The sequence below is a fragment of the Tenebrio molitor genome, chromosome 2 (genome assembly GCF_963966145.1).
Source record: "Tenebrio molitor chromosome 2, icTenMoli1.1, whole genome shotgun sequence".
Lineage (NCBI taxonomy): Eukaryota > Metazoa > Arthropoda > Insecta > Coleoptera > Tenebrionidae > Tenebrio > Tenebrio molitor.
This window is the reverse complement of record NC_091047.1, coordinates 10,226,477-10,248,090: the sequence shown is the minus strand read 5'-3', so window position 1 is coordinate 10,248,090 and position 21,614 is coordinate 10,226,477. Positions and strand designations below refer to the sequence as shown.

General features: G+C 35.0%; 5 protein-coding genes across 8 annotated transcripts in view; all 5 read left to right on the top strand.

Annotated features, from left to right (window-relative positions):
• Nucleotides 1-21,614, top strand: part of nolo (no long nerve cord) — a 233,565-nt gene that overhangs the window by 169,111 nt on the left and 42,840 nt on the right. The window lies entirely within an intron of this gene.
• LOC138124653 (uncharacterized) lies at nucleotides 1,255-2,012 on the top strand. Its single transcript, XM_069039762.1, has 2 exons — nucleotides 1,255-1,374; nucleotides 1,584-2,012. The coding sequence occupies exons 1-2, from the start codon at nucleotides 1,363-1,365 to the stop codon at nucleotides 1,911-1,913; spliced, it is 342 nt and encodes a 113-aa protein (XP_068895863.1). The 5' UTR covers nucleotides 1,255-1,362; the 3' UTR covers nucleotides 1,914-2,012.
• LOC138124651 (larval cuticle protein F1-like) lies at nucleotides 5,661-6,358 on the top strand. The gene is made up of 2 exons (XM_069039760.1): nucleotides 5,661-5,810; nucleotides 5,917-6,358. The coding sequence occupies exons 1-2, from the start codon at nucleotides 5,799-5,801 to the stop codon at nucleotides 6,289-6,291; spliced, it is 387 nt and encodes a 128-aa protein (XP_068895861.1). The 5' UTR covers nucleotides 5,661-5,798; the 3' UTR covers nucleotides 6,292-6,358.
• Nucleotides 11,187-11,953, top strand: LOC138124654 (uncharacterized). The gene is made up of 2 exons (XM_069039763.1): nucleotides 11,187-11,347; nucleotides 11,492-11,953. Exons 1-2 carry the CDS (start codon nucleotides 11,336-11,338, stop codon nucleotides 11,810-11,812), a joined length of 333 nt encoding a protein of 110 aa, XP_068895864.1. The 5' UTR covers nucleotides 11,187-11,335; the 3' UTR covers nucleotides 11,813-11,953.
• Nucleotides 15,807-16,570, top strand: LOC138124645 (uncharacterized). Its single transcript, XM_069039753.1, has 2 exons — nucleotides 15,807-15,959; nucleotides 16,012-16,570. The coding sequence occupies exons 1-2, from the start codon at nucleotides 15,831-15,833 to the stop codon at nucleotides 16,528-16,530; spliced, it is 648 nt and encodes a 215-aa protein (XP_068895854.1). The 5' UTR covers nucleotides 15,807-15,830; the 3' UTR covers nucleotides 16,531-16,570.

Here is a 21,614-nt window from a genome sequence, read left to right as displayed (position 1 = left end):
CAACAAAAATATCGGGCTTTCAAATGAAATCCTGTGCTGGGAAGGAGTTGGAAACCGGAAATTGGTTTGCATTTTTAAAGTGTAAACTGACAGTTGTAATGATAGTTAACCTAAAATTTATTAACAAAAAATTTTTCTGTTTTTTTCTTTCTTTGCAATGTTTTACATTAAAAATAGAATAACTGACGATTCCTGTTCTCGAATCAAGTATCTAATGGCACCGTGTGCTAAAAACAATCATGTTCAGTTATCTGCCAATTAAACATAAACAAATTCGGGTCAAACGGCGGGAAATTCCAACTTTACACTGTTACAAATATCGGGCCTTCAAATAAATATATATTTAGAGTAGGCGTGGGCGACATTCTAATTCTGTTAACAGTTCTCCGGAGTTACACAGATTACATAGTACCTAAGCTTTTTCCCAATTTCATATTGTCATATTCCGTGGAGGGGGAATAGGGAGAATGCACTACAAAAATTAAAAATATTTTCTAACCTAATTTTATTTCGTTAAAATGTCACACGTTTCTTGTGTCATTTTCTACGCTGGAAAAATGTTGCAAACAATTGAATTTCCATAGGTTGCTCAAAATATAAATTTATTTGAAGGCCCGTTAGTTTACTTTTTTCAACGCCTACTCAGTTCAGGTTTCCATTTGAACGCATGATATAGTAGGTACTCGGTATTTCCACTCAAAAATTATGATACATTTATTTTAGGGCATTTAATTTATTTATAGTTGACTAGATTATTTCAATTTATGTTCACTGTACATATGGACCAGCCTGTATCTTTGTTATTCTTTGTCAATGGCCTCGTACAGATTCCGTTATTCTTATTTTAATTTTACATCTAATTATCAACATTTTTGAACTGGTTCAACATTGTACTTTATAATTTAGTTAATTAATTTCCCTTTATTTCATTGATTGTTACCACCACTCAAAAAAATTTCCTTTGGCACCAGAAAAATGTAGCAATAAATAATGACTCAAGTTCTTGAAATACTTCGCACGTCGACCAGTCAAAATAGTACTTATTAAATACCCATAAATTAGGAAGAACTGTTACTTAACTAATTAATGAATACCCTCAAGCTAAGATATTTTTTACGCGGACAAAAAAATTTGGGTAGAATCGGACAGTCTGATTCGATTTCTTGCAAGATTGCACCATTTCTTTACATTTTCTTTCCAATGCAAGTATGTGCATACACGCGGAAAGAAAATGTACTATGCAACAATGGATGTTGTCCAAAATGGGTGTGGACAAGGTTATTGATCACTATAAAACCAATTAGAACTTGCAATTACACGTGTATTACCTAGTTGCAATCAGTAGTGTAACGCCTAACCACAATGAACACCCTTGTAAGTATTGCCCTTATCGTTGTTGTCTCGCTGTAAAAGTCCGGGAAAAACCGCCCAATTTAAAGGTCGCTCGGGTGCCCGACCTTGTCCAAAACCAGACCTGACAAATTAATTTCGACTCCGCCCGTCTAAAGAGCAACTCAGCATTATATTACAATTCATACGCGAAGTATAGAAAAAATACTAAAGGTCGCACTGATGTTTTGTAGTGCGTCGTCATCTTCGTAGGAATCGTGGCCGTAGCCCACGGCAGCGGCATCGGCATCGGCTGGGGCGCCGCAGGATTAGACAGCGCGGCCGTCCTCGCCGGTCCTTCGGGAACCGTGGCCAGGACCGGGCTTGTCGGCGGCATCGTCGCACCTGCCATTGCCGCCGGACATGTCGTCGGCGCCGCTCCTTTGGTTTCACAGCAAGCTTTGCAACTAGGACTTGAACTTTCCGTGCCCGCCGGTTCAGGACTTGAAGGACAATGGATCCCAGACGTCAACGAGAAATTGCACGACGATGGATCCTTCAAACCCCACGTCTACGGGTGGTAGGCTGTAATGACTGAAAAAAAAATCGTACCTTTCCCATAACCACAAAAAATAAAAAATGTGCTTTAAATTCCGAAATAAATCACTTTTATTTTTATTCTACTTGGTGTTTCTCTTCCTGCATTTTTTTACTTTCACCATTTTTATCGGGAATGGGTGTTGACCTCTTCGAATTACGTAGTGAATTGTGGAAATACTTGACCGTCAAACAATTATTGTCGTTTTTCCATCCCACACTGAATTCTTGTGGTCTGATTTGCAAAAATCGTATTGCGAAATGCCACGGTGCTGTCGCTCTATATCATTAAAAGTTATCTGAGTAATTACTATTTACGTATTCACCACTCACACTTTTATTCATTTCGTGAAAATTCTGGCTTATGCAGAATATTCCACAGTCGTGTACTTTTTAATTGAATCTGAAGATTTTCCTTTACTATCAGATAAGAAATTTCATTTTAGAATACAATGCTGTGCCTTGACGTTTTTCAAACAAACGACGATTTTCACTGAAATGTGGAACCATCCAAGTTGATAAATTTGTGGAAATTAACCAACATTGCAACTGTAATGGCTGAATGAATTGGGGCGCTGAAAATACACAACCAGATGGTATCCAAATTACATTGTCTAGTACACTGTCGTGTCTGTTTTCACATTCGGGGATTTACTTTACTTTGACCTTTTTTATAAATTCATTTCGAATGCTTAAATTATTTCATCAACAGTAATATCATTATTAAAAGAATCAATAGTAAAACTCGTTCAGAATATTACTAATGAGCATTTTAAAATGGTAATTGTATCATGAATATGCTTAGCGCGGTTTTGGTTTAATTTTAAATAAAGGAAGCAATAAAATATAAACAAAAGTAAAGTTGAAGGCTTTTTGTAACTTATTTAAAGAAATTTTCTATTTCCATAATTTGGTAGTATGTGCATTACTAAGTAATTGTTATTGTTAATTGGAAAAAAATATGTAATGAATAAAATAAACTATAGTCAAAGCGTTTTAGATGTGGATTATCAAACTCAAGGTCGCTTAAAATTTATGATTGAACTGTACTTTAGTGAGAAATCTGTCATAAATTCCAAGTACCGTATAAGCGCGCCTAGTTACTTTTCCTGGTAGTGCCAACTTAACGACAAGTCCCCAATCCACATCTATAACGTTCCGACCGTACTAGTTATTGTTAGGGGAGTGAAACATTTTTACGTTTAAAAAACGTGAGGAAATTTGCTGACTAAAGCTGCAAAAGGAAGAACAGAAAGCCAAGATCTTTGCCAAAAGTACAAGAATAGCTGCTAAAGAATGAAGCAGAATAATTTTCAATTATATGAATCAGGAAGCAATTATACGTTAAAAAACAAATGAAAAAAGTACAAACATATAATAATACCAGATAATAATCATATGTATGATGTGATATTAATAGATAATCAACGTGTCAGTTGCGTACTAAAAAATTGGGAGAAGTCGTATTTTTAAATCATGAATGAAGGACAATACAAAATATAAAAAGAAAAGAAACAGATCTGCAAACAAGTGAAACATTTGCTTACCTAACCTAACATTCAAAGCCATTCAACAAAATTTTATTAATTTTAATACACCAAAAAACAGAAAAAATATGACAATGAATCAAAAAATAATTGATGAAAAGGTAATTGAAATTCAGTTAATTAGGAAAAAAAAATGTGTTGGTTAGTTTAGGTTGTTTAGCAATGACGAGGTGATAATGTTAATGAAATAAAGGAAACGTTGAAAAAATGTTACAGTTTCAAGAAATACTGAGTTTATTAATGCTATCCGATGAAACCAAATTAATTAATTTGTAATTCTAATATGAAAAATAACTTCAACATGATAGAGAATAGAGAGAATTGCTTCCATTTTATGCAGTTTTAAGAAATTTAGACAATTCTTGAAAAATATGTTTTGCAGATCAATTTCAGTTTAATCTGTTTTGGTCTGGAGTCATCCAAAAGCAAAGAAATTGGCATCGTTAATTAATTCATGCAGCAACGTAATAAGTAATAACTCTATAAATCTGCAAAATGAAAATAGTAGTTATTTATGTTACAAGTGTTGAAAACGATCCATTGCTTTACGAACGGTAATATGGTGCGAGACGCAGACACATTTTAGCACTTTTTAAATATTTACGAAGCACCTTTTGTGTTATAACATTAGAGACATAATTGTCTTTCAGTAATACTTGATTTGCCACAATTAGTTTATTTTTTCTTGCCTTATATTTCTTGTTTGTCCATTGCAGCACTAGAGTTTTCTCATTTCCATTGCCGCACCCTAATCGTCCACTTAAAATGCCAATTGCAACTACGGCAGCACAAAAAAACCTTTAAATAGAGATGGCTCTTTGTTATCATTTTGAAAATTTTTACGGAAACATGTCACTAAAACAAGACAATAGCTACAAGAAGCCGTATACAGCTTCGATTTTTTTATTTCAAAACTATAATAGGCATGTAAAGGATGTGTGAGCAAAACTCCAAAAAAATAACATTTGATAAAAACGGAAAGGATTGATCCATCAATGTAACATAACTTTCATGAAATTTAGTCATAGTTGTGACAATTTTATTTATCTTTTATTTAAGGCTTTCAATTGCCCTAAAGGATCACTTGCCCAAATATTATACAAAACATATGTTCGTCCGATCCTGGAATTTGGCAGTGTAATTTGGTCTTCTTGGCTGGTCAAAGATAAGAACCTGTTAGAAGGAGCATTAAGCATTAACAATGAGCGACTGGCAGAGTTGGACCTGCCTCCCTTGGAGGAACGACGAATAACTGATCTATTAATTACATACAGGATCTTCAATCACGAATATGGCGAGGAACTATTTTGTATTTATGTACTCAGCGATGACTCCCGACTCAGAGGTCACGGACTTAAATTATACCACGAGAAATACAAAACCAAAGGCAGAGAACATTTTTTCCCAATTGTGTCTTTCTGTCATGGAACAGCTTAAGCAACAACATACTTCAATCAGTGTAACCATTTTTAAAAATACGGCTTGAAGGATATATTCGTATTTCAAATTTTACGCACGCTAGGTAATACCTTTCTCTGCGTAGAATTTTGTGATTTTTATGTCAACCAATCTCACGCTGGACAAACTATACCTACTTTTTTGTAATGTATACCAAATGTATAGTGGAATATGTCGGGTGTTCATTTAAATCTCTCCTCAAAGTTGGCGTTGAAGAATCGATTGTGAACAGACCACTCGTCAGTCTACAGATTAAAAACACAAACAACGCAAGAAGTGAGGTTAGATTTAAACAGCTGATCCATAATCTGTAATCCGTGGTGCGTTCACAATCGACTCTTCAACGCCAACTTTGAAGATAAATTTAAATGAACACCCGATATAAGTGGATTTTATGTGTTCTTATCACGATAATGTATTTTTTATGTTTCAATGATAATTTTAGTCCTAATAATATCAAGGGCTTGATTATCAACATCTTATTTTCTACGATCTTGGCGGTGGTCAACCACCTCAAGATTTTTTTAATTCTCATTATAGGTACTGCAATATCCAAATATGGCTATTTTTTGTGTTTTTAAATGTTCCAGATTATTAACTTTACTGTCGTCGTATGCCTTGATTGTATAACACATTTCGTCATAGTAATGTGCATTATCTAGTTGTAACCATCAATTGCGTCACTAGTGTACGCACATGTGTAGAATTTTAAATCTACGATTCGATTGCGATATGTACAATAACTTTAAGGAACTACATTGCGAATTGGGTGTGGGCAAGGTTATTACCACGGTATAAATACGAAAATAATTTCTTGTGTCAGTATTACTTTTTCGGCTTACATCAAGCAATCAAGTAACGATCACAATGAACTCTTTGGTAAGTATCCGAATAATTACTCCAATTAAACAAACCATTATATCCTGCAATATCACCATTGCAAAATCGAAAATCCAAGGTGAGACTAATTAAAAACTGATTACAGAGCCTTGCCGTCTTCTTGGTAGCCGTCGCTGCCGCCAATGCTGGTCTCCTCGCTGGCCGTTTGGGTTTGGGCCTTGGGGCTCCAATTGACAGCGCCGCAGTCGTCACCGGCCCATCTGGTCAAATCGTCAGATCCGGTCTCGCCGTAGCACATGCCGCTCCCCTTGCTGTGGCCCACGCCGCCCCTCTTGCTGTAGCCCACGCCGCCCCTTACGCTGTCGCCCATGGCGCCATTGCTGCCCCTCTTGGCCTGGCTCGTTCCCATTTGGCTTATGCCGTTCCAGCCGGTTCCGGACTTGAAGGACAGTGGATCCCTGACATCAACGAGAAATTGTACGATGATGGTTCCTACAAACCTCATATTTACGGATTCTAAAGAGTTAAACGTGATTTAGTTAAAGTTGTGTTTTGATGTAAATAAAGAAATTTAATGTCTGTACAAAGGAGTTTAAATTTTAATAATAATTAAAGGAATAATTGCAATTCCATTATTCATGCGGAGATGCAAATATCGAGCAGGACGAAGATGCAGTGCGGTGAATTTTTTATTGTGGCAAAGATTTGTAAATTATAGTTTTTACCTAGAAAAATCTGCAATTAAGAACTAGACGAGTAGTTGTAAATGGATGCTTAGAGCAATGTAAATAACGAGAAAAAAAGGAGTGGATTGTAAAGCAACTTATTTAAAAATCGCCCAACAAATGCAACTAACGAACAGTAATTTGTAGGTTCATTGACAGCAACTACTCCCGACTTGTCGATAAAGATAATGAAATGTTAATGGTCGAGGATTTACAATTGATGTTATTACTGCTCTCTCACTTCGGAGTGGTGATTATTAATCAAATTACATGGAAGACTACTTACAGCATGTTCTCCGTCAGATACTCTCGCACCAGATGATGGCTGTAAAGGGATAATGAAAACTGAGAGCCATTGCTTTATGGAAAGTTGCAAATGCAACTTTAGAACAAAAAAAATTGTTGATACGTTAACTATTTTTTTTTTAAGTTATAACAAAAAGTGAATTATGCAGAGATGATGGATTTTCTCATGGGCTATGGGTCATATCTGCGCAAACGACGGATATCGGTCTCAAATAGACGCTACAAACCGACCGGAAAACGTCTTCGTCCGTTACGTTAGTGTCGTCTCTCTCTCTCTCTCGTCTATTTGCATGTAAAGTAGTCGACGTTTTCAGTTTTCATTTACAGATTTCTTACTGGTTTATCGCTCCGCCTTCGCGCAGATATTTCCAAGGTCACAGTCCATGAGAAAATCTAACACCTCTAGCAGTGACATTAGTCATTTATGCTTTTGAAAAAAAGTATCCAGTTTATAAATACAAGTGTCCAGCGGTATCGATTTTTTTCTGAAAATGTCTGGAACCTTCTGGAGTGGCATGGTTAACTTTGAAAGTATTAGAAACCCTTTTGAGTGATGTGGACCTATAAACTTTATAGCCGTCGAGTCACTTAAAACACTAATACATTTGGTTTAACGATGCTGAAGTGCTTTTATGCCCTTACAAAGCATTCTTTTTTTCTCAATTACTTACGTCATCATTACACGTGAGATGAGTACTACGAAGATGGGAAATCTTGGAATGTTTTGAGAATCTGACAGGACTAGCATGCAATTTTAATCACTTTTGACAGATGACAGAATAATAGAACGTTTTTATCGCGATAAACATTTTTGATTAGATGAAAGCAAGCGCTGTGATTGGCTAAAGACGCACGTTTGATGTATATGGGAAATGGGAATTAATCGTTAACAATATGAGCCAAGTGATATAAAAAATGCAAATTTATGGTTCCATTTGAAAAAATGTTTGATGACATAGCGTCGTCATAGTAACGGATGCATCTGCCACAATTATGTCCAAATAAAGCTTTTTTAATTTTAATAAATTATATCATATTAGGTTTTAGCTGTTCAAATTGTAAAGAACTGTGGTGGTGCAAATCGCACACATTTGGCATTAATATCTTCCAATCAGTGTGATAAAATAATTGACACTTTTTCAATATTTTATCAAAATGTACGTGGCCTTAACACCAAATTGGTGCAATTTTATAATGCTGTATCTGTTCTTGATGTTGACGTGGTTGCTGTGACGGAAACATGGTTAAAAGACGATGTATTATCTACCGAATTGTTTTCCTCTGATTATATTGTGTTCAGAAAGGATCGTAATTTTAGTAGAACTCATCAGTCCAGAGGTGGTGGCGTTGCTCTGGCTGTTAGATCTACATTGTCAGTGAAGCTGATGGATGTAGATTTAGCCTTTGATAATCTACCGGAAATTGATTTCATTTGTGTTAAGGTTCATAATGTCAACTCCACTATCTACATTTGTCTTGTATATGTTCCTCCTGGTCTGACTTTGCATAGATATCATGAATTTTCTTATGCTTTCCTTTCCTTGCGGTTTCTGCATGGTTCTAAAATAATTTTCTTGGGTGATTTTAATGTCACTGAATACATTACCTTTTTGAATTTAGATCAACTTCGGGGTAATGCAGTTCCGATTTTTCATATTTTAAGTGAGTTATCTATTCAGCAGCATAACTCTATTACTAATGATAATGATCGGCTACTCGATTTGGTTCTGTCGAATTTACATTGTAGTGTGACCAGGGGTGAGGAGGGTCTTGTCCCTGAGGATCCTCATCATCCATCTCTTTTGGTATCCATTGACGTTAGAATCAAGATAAGGAAGTTCATTTATGGTGTTGATGATGGTGATAATTTTAATTTTAGGGCAATTGATATGGAGATGGTACGTAACGAACTTCTTCTTATAGATTGGTCTTTTCTTGAGAGCTATGAGGATGTCGATTTGGCATGTCATGGTTTCTACAATAAGTTATTTGAGCTGTTTGACTTAATTGTTCCAAAGAAAAAAAAACGTAGGCATAATTATCCGCCTTGGTTTTCGTATGAGCTTATTAAGAAAATTAAGTTGAAACACAGAATATTGAAGAAATTTAGGGTATCTGGCAAACTGTGTGATCTGGAGAAATATAGAATGTTACGTCGAGATATTAAAGGTGATATTAAAAGGCAGTATGATCAATACGTTGCTAAAGCTGAGGCTGACATAAAGAGAGATCCTAATAAGTTCTGGCAGTTCGTCAAATTCAAACAGAACGGTACTGGTATTCCTCTTAATATGACTTTTTCTGGAGCGGAAGTTTCTGGCGCTGATGAGATTACGGGAGCTTTTGCTAATTATTTTGAGTCTGCTTATTGTGAAAAAGCTTCAGTCATAGAGTCATCTGTTGAAGAATGGAGTACATCTTGTAATTTCTTCTTAAATGCTGTTAACGAACAAGATGTTTTGAATGCAATATCCAAACTTAAGTTGAAATTCACAGCTGGTCCTGATATGATCCCATCATTTCTAATCCGTGAATGTGTTGAGGTTTTCGTTTCTCCTTTGGTAGTGATTTTCAACTTGTGTTTGAAGACTAATGCGTTTCCTGCAATTTGGAAAACTGCAAGGGTTGTGCCGGTTTTTAAGAAGGGTGATCGCAGTTGCATTGAAAATTATCGGCCTGTTTCGATCTGCAGCAATTTTTCTAAAGTATTTGAATTCATAATATCAGATACCTTGTCTTTTCATTTTAAAAGTTATATCTCAGAGTCACAACATGGCTTTGTGAGAGGTAGGTCAACGATATCCAATTTATGTACTTTCACACAGTATGTAGCTAATTCAATGGATCTGGGCCTCCAAACTGATGTGATATATACTGATTTTTCAAAAGCTTTTGATAGGCTGGACCATGAAATCCTTGTCAGAAAGCTGGAGACATTGGGTTGCTCTTCTAACTTTGTAAATTTTTTGTATTCTTACCTGAGTGGTCGTAAACAGTTTGTTAGTGTTCATGGACACCGCTCTAATGTTTTTGATTGCTCCTCTGGTGTGCCTCAAGGATCTGTGTTGGGACCGCTACTCTTCAATATTTTTATTAATGACATAATTGAGGATCTTTCAGTATCCTGTTTGCTGTACGCAGATGATATGAAGATTTTTACGTCTATTAAAGAATTTGGTGATTGTGTCAGGTTGCAGGATAATATTGATTTAATCTCCACTTGGTGCATACGAAATAGCCTTCAGTTAAATATAACCAAATGTATTGTAATGACTCTTAGTAATAAAAAACAAAAGATTGAATTTGATTATAATATTGATGGTGCTGTTTTGGAGAGACCTGAATTGGTTTCTGACTTGGGAGTGCTGTTTGATAATAAGCTGTCTTTTACAGGCCACATCAACTCTGTTATAAAAAAATCCTGGAAGACCTATGGCTATATTATTAGGAATACCAGAGATTTCTCTAATATCTCCACATTAATATACTTATTTCAATCATTTGTCAGAAGTAAACTTGAATATGCGTCGATTGTTTGGTTTCCTCATCATGCTGTTCACATTGCTAGTATTGAACATTTGCAGCGTAGATTCTTAAAATACTTGTGTTTCAGAGACGATGGACGCTATCCTCCTATTGGATATTCACAGACCATTTTATTAGAACGTTTCTCGTTTAAAACTTTATCTGAACGCAATAAATTAATGAATTTATTGTTCTTGTACAAAATCGTTCATAACTTGATTGACTGCTGTTCTCTGCTCAGTCAGATTAATTTTTGTGTTGGTAAGCATTCTATTACTACTCGTAGTAAAAACTTATTCTATTTATCAACTCCAAGAACGGATTTTCTTAAATTTTCTCCTTTGAACAACATGCTCAATATTTCCAACTCTGTCGGTGATCATGTTGATCTGTTCTCCTGTAGCATTGAAGTGTTAAAATCGTTGGATTTGTCGGATATTTAATTTGTATAGGTCGAATTATACGTGCTCTTTAATTGGGATTTTCCTGTTGAGCATGAAATTAATAATAATAATAATAATAATAATAATAATAATAATAATTAACTTTTCGTAGTGACAGGTCTGTCATTTGTACCACAATAGTTCTTTACAATTTGAACAGGTATTACCACAAATACCTCTCATTTTAAATTTTGCTCATTAATTTATTAACACCTGTATATTTACTTGTCATAATAGCGGTAACAACTCACAGCAAAACCATTGGAAATTTAAGAATTCTAAAATTTATAATTTTGAACGAAACGAATTCACGAGCTAAGAATGATCAAACCGATAATTTTCCGAACCGAAACCTGAAATGAAAAATAACTACATTATGTCAACTTCCATACACATATTTTAATGTTTTTTGTCTACTCGATTACAATTAAAAAACATTTTAGAAGGCACCACTGTGCCACCTTAATTGGGCGTGGACAAGGTTACATTGTCCATATAAATTCGAAAAATTTTTGTTATTTGCATCACTTGTTCAGCTTTAGTCGAGCACCAAGTATTCGCAAAAATGAACTGTTTGGTAAGTATCTTTATACATATTTAATTAAATTAAAAATCGTTTCTGCACCACACAGATGTGGTTGTTTATAAAATATCATTTTACCAAATCAAGGCCGAAAATAATCTGAAATTGAGAAAAACTAATGATTTGTGGCTATTCCAGAGCGCCGTTGTCCTTCTCGTAGCCGTGGCCGTCGCCAGCGCCGGTCTCGCCCCCATTGACAGCGCTGCTGTCCTGCAGGGCCCCTCTGGAACCGTAGTCAGATCCGGCCTCGCCGGTGGTGTCGTTGCTCACTCCCCCCTCGCCTACTCCTCCCCCCTCGCCTACTCCGCCCCCTACCTTCACGGAGGTATCGTCGCCGCCGGTCCCGTCGCTTATGCCGCCGTCCCCGCCGGTTCTGGTCTTGAAGGACAATGGATTCCAGACATTAACGAGAAATTGTACGATGACGGTTCCTACAAACCCCACATCTACGGATTCTAAATAACCTGAGGCTGAACTCGCTGTACCTTTCTACATAAAAAATGTTATAAAAGTTTTGTGATCCAGTAGAAAAATAAATAATTTATTTTTTCCACACCCATGGTTTCTGACGTAAAGTACTCAATAAAAATGTTAAATATCTGATACGAAATCTCTTTGACAACCTGTCTGAATGGTAAAGTGGCTAGAATTTGTTTTTTGAGTGACTAATTATTAACGTTTCCCTGCTAAAAATTCAATTACAAGGCTCGGCCTGTTTTTAAATTAGCCCCGCCAAACATGCAATAATTTTCCTGTTTAGTCGCTCGATTAATTTCTTTATTAATTAAGTTTGTTTGGCGGCTTTTACCCTTCCGCGTTCTGCGCCCCAATTTCGACTAGGTTATGCTGAAGTTCCTGAAAAACTGTTCCAAGGCCGCGACGCGGTATCGAGACGTCTTCGACGAGTTTTCTTTTTGTCTTAGTTATCGCACCTAATTAACGGTGTTTATCTTCGAACTAAATTACTTTAATTGGTGCACCTCGGCAAATGCTGAACAACTAACGAGATTAATCAGTTAATGTCTCGCTAAATTTATGTCATAAGACAAGAAAGTGATGAGTTCGGAATTTTTCACTAATTAAGAACATGTAAAAAAGGAAATTGGTGTAAGAGTCGACCTGTTGCTACATTAACGATTATTTAATTTTAAGTGTGGCAACAAGTAAGACAAAGGGAATGCGGAATCTAGTATTTTCTTCAACGGTTGTACAAACTGACAACCTATGCGAAGAAAATCTGCCGGTCTGTCTTTTATACGTTCTCTCGCGACAACGATACGAAAGAATTTTAATTGCAACCATAGACAAACAAGAATTAAATTGTGGTGTCGCATATATTTATATAACAATAAAAATATATCGACCGCTTATTTGCCTTGACATTTATTGTTCATATGATTAGTATATGACTTTACGCTTTGTGGAACTCTAGTGACAAGTTTACATTTATTTATTACGAATTTTAAAAATTAAGAAATCTGACTAGTAACAATATTGAACAACATTAAATCAGTAGTACGACTAACACTAAACTAACAATTAAGTTAAAATTATTGCTTAATATTGTATAGCAAATTTTCGGATGCTTAATCATGAAAATGACACTACACAGTTTTTCTTTTGGTTTTCCTCTGTTGTCAATTGTATTTCAGTATTTCTCAAAACTATTTCATGTTTACGTTTGACATTTAATAGTGATAGGAAATAGTTTTGAGAAATAGTGAAATACAATTGACAAAAGAGGAAAACCAAAAGAAAACCACTGTAATGAGTTGATTAAATTTTATTTTGAATTACTTAAGATTGTGTATAAAATATCATTATCCGAAAGCAATTGTATAGTTGGTTGCAAAAAACGGGAACTGTCAGAATAAAATTGACACATTTTTACAATTTTTCCATAGTGTGAAACCTTCTTACGAGAGATAGGTTAGAATTAACGTCAAAATTCAATGACATTTTTAAAAATTAGTTGGTACTGTCAAGTAGACATTTAATTGACAAGTGGCCAAAACCAAATTTACATTAGGAAAATTTTCGTTTCCCGTTTTTTTTTTGCAACCAACTGTAACCACCCCAAAAACTTACATCATCCATTTAGAACAAAAGCAATGTGTTTTGGGAGTGAGTATTACATAGTAAAGTAGTAAACAAAAAAAATCTGTTTATTATTTTAGAATATTTGCAAATGTTTTATTTTACAACCTTTGTTGTTTCAGAAGTTAATAAAGAAATAAAAATATTTAAAAAAAGTAATATAATCAGATTCAGATCTGAACTACGAGTTGGAGATAATTAATCAAAAATTGACGCTTTTCCAGAACAAATTTTGCAAGTTCGGGTTCAGGAAACACTAGAAGTCAATTTCTGATATCAAATGCTTCTAAATTATGTAAATTAAATGAAGTGAATCCAGAATTATAAATATGCATACATTAAACATTTTTTTCTAAAGTGTACTTACTGATGATGAAGCTTTTATCATTGGAAATACAAAAAAAAATTGATTTTTGAACATGAAGTAATTAATTATAAAATATTGGTCAGTTGCAATAAGTCGTCAGGGTCTTCAGAAAGGTTATTGTAGTAACTCGTTTCTTTACATTAAATTTTTTATCCACCACCTACTGGTAACAAGCATACATATTACTGATAATTTTAAATAAATAATGTTTACCATTACACACTAGTGAAAGAATAATAGAAAGTCATGGAGAAATATTTATTACAGATTTATTCGCTTGTATTGCAAAATTTCTTCGAAAATAATTCTTAAGTAAAAATAAAAGAAGGGTTATTATAAGCAAAAAACTTTTAATAACTGAAACATTTTAACAATATTTAACTATTGTTTTATTTCTGTGACCACTTTGTATATTTATCTTGGAGAATGAAGCCAGACAATACGAATTTTTGTAATTTCTAAATTCTACTAATATCACAAATGACTTCTCAGTGTCAAAAATTCAAGAAAAATGATGTAAATAGAATTAAAAGAGGTGTTGGATAAAATGTATTGCATATTTTCCAGGCATTCCATACTCGTATAATAAAATAATTATCAAATTAAATCATTTTAAGTGTCGAGAGTGTTCATATCAAAAATTTCTTATATACAGGGTGACTTTGAAAGTTGTACAGATATTTTAACCAGTAATAGAACTCCACAATAGGTAACGATTGAACCAATAATGCCTTGTACAAATGTTGATATTTTTCGAGAAAAGGGGGCTAAGAGTTGTACAAAAATGGCCACTGAATTTTACAAAAAAATGGTCAAAAAAAATCATAGTAGATTTTGATGTTGTCATTTAATTCAAAATTATGTTACTTTGACAAGAACCTCAATGTTGGCCTCATCACAAATGGCTTTCACCAACCTGGAGAAAATCGATATGGTTTTGATCTATGGCGAAGCACGTGGACATTCAGAGCTAGGACGGCAAATCTACAGTGAAAGATAGGTTTCCTCGAAGGATATTTTCCTATGCACGAACCGTTCTAAACGTTGTGCAGCATCTTCGCGATTTCGGGCGTTTTGAAATGAGCCAACAGGGCAGTAAGAATTATTCTATAAGAAAGTGTATAAGAAGGCTTTCCCTTTCATCTATCTGATGAACCAATTACATCGTTGTAAACATATTTTAACATACTTGATAAGTAGATACATGATCAGTAACAACCTCTGAAAAGAAAAATACAAACCTTAAATTAGTAGTTATCTTGGCAAACATGCCGCGATCGCTATCATTCCTAATTTGAATAAAAATAATGAAATAAAATACTACGTGACTGTTACTTTCATTTTAACGTAATATGCTCATTTACAGTATTGCCAAACTTGATGGCATTGTTAATCGATTTTTAACTATGAAGGAACTTGTCTCCGAGATTTGATTATAAAACAAGTTTTGAGTACTCGTTTTTAATTCCAATTAAATTTTTTATTTTGTTATTTGATAAGAGACAATAATTATCAAGGTCTTACGAGGTTGGCATTTTGAACTTGAAGTACACTTTTCACGGCTACTCGTAAATAATTGTTGACGCAAAATAAATCAAAAGTTCAATACTTTTCAGAAGATTTTAATGAAAGTGTAAGTTATTTATGAGCTGCTTCTGTAAATAGTCCATAAATTAAGACTAGTAGTTCTTTCATCTTCCTCTGTTGGAGAGCAATCGAACAATGAACTCGACAAGATTTACATAATTTTATTGATGGGTGCGAGCTGGAGTAAATTAATCATCGGAAAGCTTTTCTAAAAGCAAAGTGACAAAATCGTCGTTTGGGGTCCAAGTGATCGCCGGCCGGTGTTGGTGACATTTAAGGCGTCGAGACACTGAGTACGTTTTTATCTGTTCTGTTTGTAATAGATTTCCATAAATTTTTGGTCTATTTCGGGCGAATTCCGCCCGAACCAGTCAATATGCAAATGGGCGAATTATTTCGGATGGCTTTATTTATGCGGAAACTTTAATGTCAACATACCCGATCTGTGTGCAATTTTGGGCGTGTACAAGGCTGACGTATCACTATAAAACAATCTGTAATACCAATTTCAGTATCATTTCGTCAAGTTCCAACACCGGCAACATGAACGCATTCGTAAGTCCAAAAACTCGCCGCAATTTCCACTTTCATCACTGTATATTTGTAGAGTTTCGCAGTCGCCTTCGCGGTCGTTGCCGTAGCTTCCGCTGGAAACGTCGTCCTTCCCGCCAGCACGATCCTCGCCACTCGCACCCTAGCCGCCCCCGCCTTGGCCCACCCCTTCTTGGCTCACCAGCATATCGCCGCCCCATTAGTGGCCGGCCCTGTCGCCGCGAGGGTAGTGGTTCCGGCCGGATCGGGACTCGAGGGCCAGTACATCCCTGATAACTTGGAGAGACTGTACGATGACGGTTCCTACAAACCGGAACTTACTCCAGTACCCTTGAGCGCTTCTCCAGTGGGACTCGTTCCATCCGGTTCTGGACTCGAAGGCCAATACGTACACGACCACACCGAAAAATTGTTCGATGATGGGTCTTACAAGCGCTCGTTGACTCCCTTGCCTTTGAGTGCCAGTCCCTACGGATTGGTGCCGTCGGGTTCTGGACTCGAAGGACAATACGTTCATGATTTGACCGAGAAGTTGTACGATGATGGTTCCTACAAACCTGGACTTTATGCTTAATAATTTATCTGTTTTGTTGTAAATAAAATGTTAAAATGAACCGTGAGATTTTTATATTCCAGACGAGACTGTTTGCTAATGATAAGAGATATTAGAATTGGTAATCGAACCGATGCATTGGAGTTCGGTATATTTTATGGAAAACAAAGTAATAAATCTTGGATACGCAGTCTGACAGTTCAGAGTTGTGTCTTCTTAGATGCAACTTTTACTGTTTGACTTCGAAACAATTTTGTTCAGGTTCTTTAACTTGTGTACAACTTCAATATACATATACAGTAAGTTACAGACCTAAAATAATATTGATCGACTAGACAAAATTAACTGTTTTGTTGTTCTAACACTAATGACAAACATTGTCAAACATATTTCTTTTTCTTTCTGAACAACTCTTACTAGATAAAATTTCTTTTATCATGTTCGCTTATATTGAATACTTTATCCCAATATACAGGGTGAAATCGAAATACACCACAATATTAAAACTCTAAAATCTTCAGACCAGTGGTGAAAATCACGTGCATTGAGTTTTGTGCTATAGATCCACAAGATGGCAGAAATGCCACGTACAATTTAAGCATAAAAGTTGAGTACGCCACTGATATCACGTTAGGACGAATAGTATCTAAGATTAAAAAATAATCGAGTGCAACGCAAAAAAAGTGCAAAAAGTTATCGCGGGTGCTAGCACCGCGTGCAGATTAGTTGTTTTCAGTGCTATCTTCGGCTATTGTTTGTTAGGAATTTTGCGTCTCAGTGTGTCATTATTATGGAAACTTATACCAATAGTGAAATGACCGATATGGTATTTGGTTACGGAAGTGGTGTTGGCTTAAGGGCACAAGCTTTTTATCGCAAAAGTTTTCGGCGCGTTGTGTTCCGCATTCGCAAACATTTCTGGCTGTTGTACTCGTAGGTACCGCATCTACGGAAAAATGGTACTTTTCGACCGACAAGTGTGGACAGGGGCCAAGAGCGTACGCCACGGGTGTTAGACCTCGAACCCCAAATTCTAGAAATTGTGAAAGAAAACCCGTGAACCAGTATCCGGCAGTTAGTTCCTGAATTTCAGATTTCTCAGTTTGTGGTATGTCGCAAGAGTTGCACCCCTATCATGTTCAGTGGGTGCAAGCATTTCAACCAAACGATTGCATTCGCCGACAAGAGTTTTCTGAATGCGCGATTCAAAGTGCGTCGATTAACCTGATTTTTTGCGAATAGTTTTGTTTGCCGATGAAGTGGGTTTTACACGTAACGGAGTTTTTTCAATAGCCACAATAGCAGCACAAATCCGGGATGATCCAGCAAGTTTTGCAAGCGTTCAAGACAACATACATCGAAGGGCACAGGCGTGTACTGTACTAGAAATCACGGTCGTCATTTTGAACAATTTTTCTAATTGTAAATACGTTACTGTATAGTTATGGTTTTTGCTTTGACTTTTCCTTTCACTTGGTTTTCAATCTTAGTTTTCTTACACGTTATTGCGGCTGCGTATTTAAAGTGTTTTTCGACAATTTCATTCATAGTAAGGTTTTGTCACTCTCTGTTTTTACAGCGTTTTTGCGGCTATTCATGTTTCGATTTGTTAGAGCTTTCAGAATGGTCTTGTTCGGAATGGAATTAAGTTAAATTAAGAAAATACTTAAGCACATCAGATACTTTATGATTTAAATAAAAGCGTTATCAAACTTAAAGATTAATATTTTGGTAAAATTTTATTAATTCATTATAGTCATTTAATTCTCAGCCTCAACATTACTTCTATGGTACTTTAGAGGGAATATATGAAGCTAATTTTACAAAAAACAAAAAATTGACAACATATTAAATGATTTTCATTCACGATGTGGGCTTTAAAATATATACCATTTTTTTGCTAGCTTGCTTTCCCAGACTCCTTCCTCACATTGCAACAGCTTTTGTTATTGTCAGACGAAACCTCTTACACATCCTTTGTTGGTGGAAAATAAAGAGGAGTACATATTTTCTATAAATAACATTTAAATTCTCTTTAATGTCCTTACCGTGATGTCAATCTTTCTTCTTTCATCTAAATGCAAACATGCAGATACATATGTTTCTTTGAAATATTTAATCCTCACATTTTTCCAAAATTTCAAAAATATCCAAAAGTACCGCCAAATCTATACAGGGTGTTTTCGAAGTTGAGGTGTTCCTTTTAACATGTGATAGTTTGCGTTGTTCTAAAGAGTTTTAGCCAAAATCACCTTAGTAAAATGTGTACGACAATGAAGACACAATAAGTTAATTTTTTTGAAATTTTTGAAACCGGTCCTGCTCAAATTTGCGCTGATTTGTTAGAAATTAGAATTGACAAAAAGAAATCAAATGAGCATATGGACCTTAATCAAAAATACTGTCAGAGTTGTCATCTAATTAGTCGGAATGGCTTTATCATTACGAAAATAATGACCTCACAGATATGTTGCTGTATATATGGGCAACGTTATCACGTTATCAGAATGCAGAGAGAACGCAGAGCGATTTCCAGAAAGACACCATCCTGGGCCACGTCAGTTATTAATCTAGTACAGCGGAGAAATAGACAGGACCGGACTCTAAATTTTAGAAAACAATAAAAATATACAATCAATTATCTCCGTTAATACAAACATTTTACTAAGAAGATTTAGGCTAAAATTCTTAAGAATAATGTATAGTATTTCGTGTTACAAGGAACACCTCAACTTCGAAAATACCCTGTATAAATGACTTTGGACTTTTCCTTAGAAACATTTAATCTTAAATCCCTGATAATTGCAAGTTTTTTTTTATTATGATCACATAACAAGGATGATTGTTCGACTGATACAATATACTGATGATGACAACAGGGCATAAAAGGCATAAAGGGCAACACTATTTAATAAATAAATGTATTTGATCTATCGCAAAATATCGTACACGTAAATGAATTTGAAATTTTCAAAACTTCCAGTTTAATTCCTGATACTTTTATCCTTTTAATTTAGGTGTGACTGTAGATTCTCAATTATCTTATTTACTTCATATTAATTAAATTACATTATGTCAAAATCAAACAATATCTTAAATTCTATATTAAGAACTTGTAGACAAGTTAATGACCCTCGTCCAAATATTAGATTGTTTCATTCATTACTTCGATTTATTTTAGAGCATGATTATTTGGTTACCATTTTACAACGTTTACATCACTAGAATACAGAATATTCAAAAGAAATTTGTTACCTTTTTGTATTTCAAATTTAAGCATATTTTACTGTATTTTGTTTTATCGCAACTGGAGATGCGAAGAATAATAATAATTATATTAATGAATACATAATGATTAATTCCTCGTTTGTGTATGAGTTTTTAAATTCTTTTTAAAATATTATAAATTATCGACCTTTATTGTTTTTGTCCAGTATTTCTTTTCATTACACATTCTATGGGCAAAATTCTACCCGTTGTAGGATAATATACAGTGTCTATAAAAGAACGTATATCAAGAGTGTAATTGCGCGGCTCTATAACTTTGTTGTGTCAAGCCGTTGAAGCCGTCAAATCAGATGTCAACAGCCTTTATTAAAAACCTGTCATTAATGGACTTACATAACCTCTGTTTTTCTATTTTGTATCATAATATGCTACAGAACGGCAAAAATCAAATATACAGTGTGGAAACTTTAACTGGAATAGGACATTGGCGGTTTTTGTAAAAAATCCCGAAACCGGCCGATTTTTGTTTTTCCTTGCCCACATTTTGGCGCATATGGTTTTTGCACATCTCCTGCCGGAAGTGCGCAACCACCCCTAACTTTTTTTTTCAAATGGAAGTGTATGCCAAGTGACACCTCGTTTAAAATCCTACGTACTATTTTTTTCTTGAATATTTTCAAACCCTGCATGCTAAAAAATAAAAACCAATTTTACAAGTTGAATTTTATTTATTGCAAAAAATACTCAAAATGGGAACCGCTTCTTTCTTGGCAAATTGAAAATTGATAGTAACATGCATCCCTTACGTTTTGTAACATTTCTGATGTGATTTGTCTAATTTCATGTCTAATACGTTGCTTAAGTTCTTCAATACTGTTCGGTTTTAGGCATGACATTAGGCAAATCACACCGGAAATGTTATAAAACGTAAGGGATGCATGTTACTCCCGATTTGCAATTGGACAAAAAACAAACGGGGTCCATTTTGAACATTTAATTTTGTTGCTTTAATTTTTTTATTTTTTATGACGTAGGGTTTGAAAATATTCAGGAAAAAAATAGTGTGTTGTATTCTTTGCGAAGTGGGCTTTCAAACGAGGTGTCACTTGGCATACCCTTCTATTTGAAAAAAAAAACGGTTAGTGGTGGTTGCGCACTTCCGGGAAATGTGCAAAAAACATATGCGCCAAAATCTGGGCAAGGGAAAACAAAAATCGACCTGTTTCGGGATTTTTTTACTTTACAAAAATCACCTATGTCCAAGTTATGAATTTTATTCCAGTTAAAGATTCCACACTGTATTTTAATTCCACAAGACACTACTTGATATACGTTCTTTTATAGACACTTTGCATAAACTTACCCTCACTTTGAATACTCTGGATTTCGTAGGTATTTCTTAAGCTTGTTTGACACGATGCTAAATTTTCTAGAAAATTTGTTAGAAAATGAGAGAGACCCTCGATCAGGACCAATGAACGATCAGGATCATAGTCTGTCTTTGTCAGATCCTGATCGTTCATTGGCCCTCTCTCATTTTCTAACAAATTTTCTACAAAATTTAGCATCGTGTCATACAGCCTTTAGTCAACGTACAAAATTAAATGTTCTTAATGTTCTAAATTTTATTTTTTTCTGTACTTTTTTGTAAATGGATTTCCTGAACCGTAAATAAACTGAACTAAATAAGTTGTTGTCTACCTTAAGCTCAGAGAAATCCAGGTGAAATCTACTAAACCTCCCAACCTCCAACATTGGTTTGTTGTATCTTGCTTACATAATTAGTTGCACTTTGTGGCGTCACAAACTTCAAAAATGGTTGGCTACAACTCTTTAGAACAACGCATATTATCACATGTTAAAAGGAACGCCTCAAC